Here is a 5,446-nt window from a genome sequence, read left to right on the forward strand (position 1 = left end):
CAATTATTATTCTGTAAATTGGTTAATTAGTAATCAATTTATGTTGTTGAAGTCATATAAAAATAGATAAAAATATATAAAATCTTTTTTCAATTATCTATATGAAAATGTCTGTAGAATATTATATGCCAGTAGATTAAGTTAAATATAGATCTTTCCAAGAAATTTAATTTCTTCGGAAATAATTTAAAGAAAGAAAAAAGAAAATTATATATATATATATAAAGTAAAATAATTCTAAAATATTGGAATCAATATAATAATATTAATAAATTTATTTAAACTAAAATTCTATTTTGCTTTAATTACTAACATGAGTATAGATTTTAAGTCTTAAATCAATAAAAAAAAATTGTTAAATGTAATCAGTAATGTAATGTAAATAATTCATAGACTGAATAATTTTAACGAACGTTTTGAGGTCCCCCTCATAGTTACAATAGTCTCTAGTTCCCCTCATAAATGAGAGGGACTAGAGACTAACTCTATTATTTTGGTAAAAATATTTTTTAAAATATTTTAGTTAAAATATTCTAAATATAGAGAAATGTTTTTTTTTTTTTCGTTAGAAAATTATATATTTGATATTAAACTTGACAAATTACGACATCGACGATGTTCGTGACAACTGCTATCATATATTTTAGTAAATGAAATTTAAGTATTTTATTATTATTATTTCTGATGAAATATTAAGAAAAGCTTTAAATTTTTATAAGTATATTTATACATTTTAGTTACAACTCTTAACCTTTTGAATATAATATTTGCAAGGTTGTGTGTATTTTTTTCTAACAAAATATATAATAAAATTAAAGTTATTAACTTAAATAATTTATGTACACTTAATCTATATGCATTTAATATTTAACACTTAAAAGGTAATATAAAGAAAAAATTATTAAATTAAATATAGAAGATAAACTAATAAAAATAAATGTGATAAATTAATATATATTAATTACATTTTACTATTTTTTAAATATTTATTGATCAACATACGAGTATAAATATTTATATTAAAGTTATATAAGAAAAATGATAAAAAATTAACTTACCTTTTAATTAATTTTCCTTTGTTGTATTATTTATATAACGTTGTGTAAAATACATTATCCAATTCACAATTTATAAGGCAAAAGGTATGGTAGGTCTAACATTAATTTAACTTTTATAATAAATAATAATAATTAGTAATTAATATCAACATAACAGCAAAATTCTTATCTATAAAAATATTATTACTGTACACGAACATCATAAAGATGATGAATCGGTTACAATGTGAATTCCCCTTTTCACAGCCGTTCTCATCTTTGTAGCATTGAAAGATAAAAACTACAAACATTAGATTAGCGGCGTAACATTACATCAACCAAGAAAGACAGCTATTTTCAACATATGCAACGCAATAAGGAAATACGTAAATATTGACGTCACGAAGTCCATATTCCCACTGGCACACAATAATTTTCTCTGCAAAAATTGATACTTGGCTTCGGTCCATGTCATAACTTTTACTCAGATTAACTCGTAAAAATCTGGTTAAAAGTTATCGCGTGTTTTGATTAGTTTTAATTCAAATATTTGCAAACATCTTAATGTTATTATCGTGTAATAGTTTGTAAACGTTGTATTAAAATTGTTCAAATTTCCTTCTGTACATTTAAATAACTCTTAGATTGCAAAATAAATACAGAAAATTAGTAAAAAATTTAAAATTTATTTTCTTTCTTTTATTATTTATTTATTTATTTTTGTAAGCGATTAACATAGATTTTAATTTAATTAAAATATAAAAAAACAAGTTTAACTTTTATAATATCTTCGAATTGTTCGGTTTAATAAAGCGTGACGCGTTTTCACATAAACTTGTTCAATATTATCATTTCTTAACATTATTATACCTTGATTGAACATAATTAATCATTCGAAAAGGGTGAAACAGTGGCTCCATCTCTTGTGCATTTATAACACTAAAGATAGGTATTCTATTGGTCAGTTGCGATCGCTGACGTCATTAATGCCAAACCAAGAGTACTATACAAAGATAAAGTATCATAATAATATCTCCACTTCTAGTCAGACGTCAAAGTACTTCTGCTTTGTTTAATGCATAAAGGTAAGATTTGTTCATTTTCAATTCACATTTCAATTTATTTTTCTACAATTTAACGCATTAGAAAAAGTCCATTAATTATTCACCATCTTTCGAACTAAAGTATTAAACGTTAACTTATTTGCGAAGTACAAAATATAAATAAATGTTTGCGAATTTTTTTTATTAGCCGCTGAATTATTCGCTCTTCGATATTAGCTGATGTAAAGTGATAAAAATTCCATTTAGATTGTAAATCTGATGGGCTTTTTTTTTTTTTGGAGAAAAATCTCTACCCAAAACGCCTCTGTAATAATATAATATTTATATTTTTCGCTTGTTCTTAACTAGTGAAATTAGCAGCAACCAATAGCATTCTTTTCAAGTTTATTTTAAGCGATCTGTCAAAATGTCCGATAGTTCATTACAAGTTAAATCTCTCTCTTCATTAAAGTTTCTTCCTTCTTTATACAAGAAAAATAAATTTACCAACCGGTCACCAAGGGGTCTTTTCAATTAATTAACTTAACCGAGAATTACATTTAATATAAATACTTTCTTGATCCCCGATAGTGAAAATTTTATTCAATTTTTTGACTTCCGTCATCTCGTCGCTACAGGAATTCAAATTAAATCTTAAGACAAAAAAAAAGTTGATTAAATGTTGCAAAATATATATAATTTTTTAAAGGAGTTTATAATTTTAGTCTATAAGGAACAAAATTATTTTATTCAGATAAGGACTTGTGTTAAAATATGATTTTAATTTTGTATTTTTAAACATTGCGTACAGGTATATTTAAGCTTGTATATTGTATATATTCGTATATATATAATTTATTTTCATTATTGTAATTTGTAGCATAGTATAGCTTAGTATATTCTGTTGTTTTGTCTAACATTTTAAGGTTGAATTTCAACGTTTTTTTAGTAAATTTAAGGAAAAATCTGTCGAATAGATTGTGGCAAGCACTTCAATTATGTTTGTAAACCACTCTGTCGAACGTAAAAAGTTTCATTTATTCAAAAATAATGGATAAATATTTGTATAGATCATGCTTAAATTCGACAAAACGTTTCCAAATAAATAAATACAATAAACTGATTTAGAAGTATTTTAGCGTGTTTATTCTTGAAAAGCTATAAATGATCTTTATGGTTATTAAAGTAACATTTTAAAAAGTAAAAATATAAATTTAAACTTCAAAAACGTACATTAAATTTTAAAATATATATTGGCTTCAATTTGAGTTAGCATCTGATAGAGGTTTATTAACATAACTCTTTCTACATTGAATAATAAAATATAAAAGACAAGTAACGAATATTTTTGTGTAAATAAATTATAAATATATGTAAATTGTATTTCTAATAATTTTAATAAGTTATACAGTCTTTAAGTTAATAAATAAATAGTTCTATTTAAATATAATTTGCTTTTTAAATTTATTATTTCTTATAAAATTTATCTATGAAGGAGTATTAAGTGTCAAGATATTTTCAATTTTAATATAAATTAGAGTAGTTATGAAGAACTTTTATATTACAGTAAAAATTTTAAATTCATTTTAAAATGCATTTTCTGTAATCCAACTGCTTAGAACATTTGCCAAAATTTTAATGTTTAAATAAAACTCGTGTAACATAAGTATATTCGATGACATGTTTTCAAGGATAAAACTTTATTTAATCAACTATAAATTTAAATCGGATTTTTTTATAATTACATATATTTAATAAGATATTTTAATTAACAAAAAATATGAATTCATTCGTTGTAATTTTATGTGTAAGCATAATTATGAAATAGCTTAGAAGAAACTTTTTTAGGCATTGAAAATGAAGAAACTCTTCATAGCTCTACTGAAATTAACTCTTATAAAATTTACGATTTGAAATTTTGCGTAAAGATATTTATTAATATTAAATAAACGATAATTAAATAATAAAAAAAACTTGGGAAAAAATAAATTAATTATTAAAGATCGTAAGAATGGTTCTCATCCATGAAAACGGAAGAGGACATTTTGCGTGCCATTAAAATATCGGAAGAGTGATTATCGAAACGACATCAACACGCCTACAAACAAAAGGAAGTGGACCGCAATCTATTAAGGCAACCTCAAAAGCTGCCATTCGATAATATGACTCGATTTCACGCTAAGAGGATGATAATCGGGTCTGAATTGTTGTCCTTCTTGCATGGTAGGATGCAATATTTATTGAGTCTTAATAAGGATTGACAGTTGTAGTTCCATTGGCTCGTATTTACACTCATCTGTTGTTGTCGTTTTAATTTTCTATGCACCAATGTGTTAAACTATGAAGAGAATTTACAAACTTTGCCTCAATCGAAACTCCAAGCAGATGTTTCTGCGATGACATAACGCTTATCCTGATCTCATCGATTTAATAACTTTTAGTGCTTCGATCCTAATACATCGAATAACCTGAATTTAATGTTTATAGACCACTTTTTTATATGTATGGTAGGTCTAACATTAATTTAACTTTTATAATAAATAATAATAATTAGTAATTAATATCAACATAACAGCAAAATTCTTATCTATAAAAATATTATTACTGTACACGAACATCATAAAGATGATGAATCGGTTACAATGTGAATTCCCCTTTTCACAGCCGTTCTCATCTTTGTAGCATTGAAAGATAAAAACTACAAACATTAGATTAGCGGCGTAACATTACATCAACCAAGAAAGACAGCTATTTTCAACATATGCAACGCAATAAGGAAATACGTAAATATTGACGTCACGAAGTCCATATTCCCACTGGCACACAATAATTTTCTCTGCAAAAATTGATACTTGGCTTCGGTCCATGTCATAACTTTTACTCAGATTAACTCGTAAAAATCTNATATTAAATAAATCAAATTTTCTTTCAGTTTCAGCTATGTACTTGTCTTTGGCTGTTCTCTGTTTTCTCATTTATTCTTCCAGCGGCTCTATAGAAGAATGGAGCCATTTGATGGATGATGACGTCACCGATATACCTTATCGATCGTTTCGGAACAAGATGGCCAAAAGAGTCCTCAGCATTTTTACTCAAAACACACCATTTGGTTTAAATCGAGGAGGAGGCGACATCCCGCGCCTTTCAGGATTTTTCAGGACGTCCAATTTGGGCAGCATGTTGGGAAACCGACGTCCTTTCGGCAATCCTCTACGTTGGGGATAGAAATTGTGTCGGACATTTCGGGATTTAACTGTAATAATTAAACTTATCGAATATTTTATCTTCGTGTGTTATCATCATCTATATACATTTTTAAACAAAAAATATTCGATGGCATTATTTTTCTTTTATTTAAAAAAAAAA

At 25.6% G+C, this 5,446-nt stretch overlaps 1 protein-coding gene across 1 annotated transcript; it reads left to right on the forward strand.

Moving 5' to 3' along the window:
- Positions 1 to 2,009: 2,009 nt before the first annotated feature.
- Positions 2,010 to 5,439, forward strand: LOC111612726. The gene is made up of 2 exons (XM_023353965.1): positions 2,010 to 2,122; positions 5,013 to 5,439. Exons 1-2 carry the CDS (start codon positions 2,113 to 2,115, stop codon positions 5,303 to 5,305), a joined length of 303 nt encoding a protein of 100 aa, XP_023209733.1. The 5' UTR covers positions 2,010 to 2,112; the 3' UTR covers positions 5,306 to 5,439.
- The last annotated feature ends 7 nt before the right edge of the window (positions 5,440 to 5,446 follow it).

Source organism: Centruroides sculpturatus, unplaced genomic scaffold (assembly GCF_000671375.1).
Source record: "Centruroides sculpturatus isolate CEXI.00-Female unplaced genomic scaffold, Cexi_2.0 scaffold1835, whole genome shotgun sequence".
Taxonomy (NCBI): Eukaryota; Metazoa; Arthropoda; class Arachnida; order Scorpiones; family Buthidae; genus Centruroides; species Centruroides sculpturatus.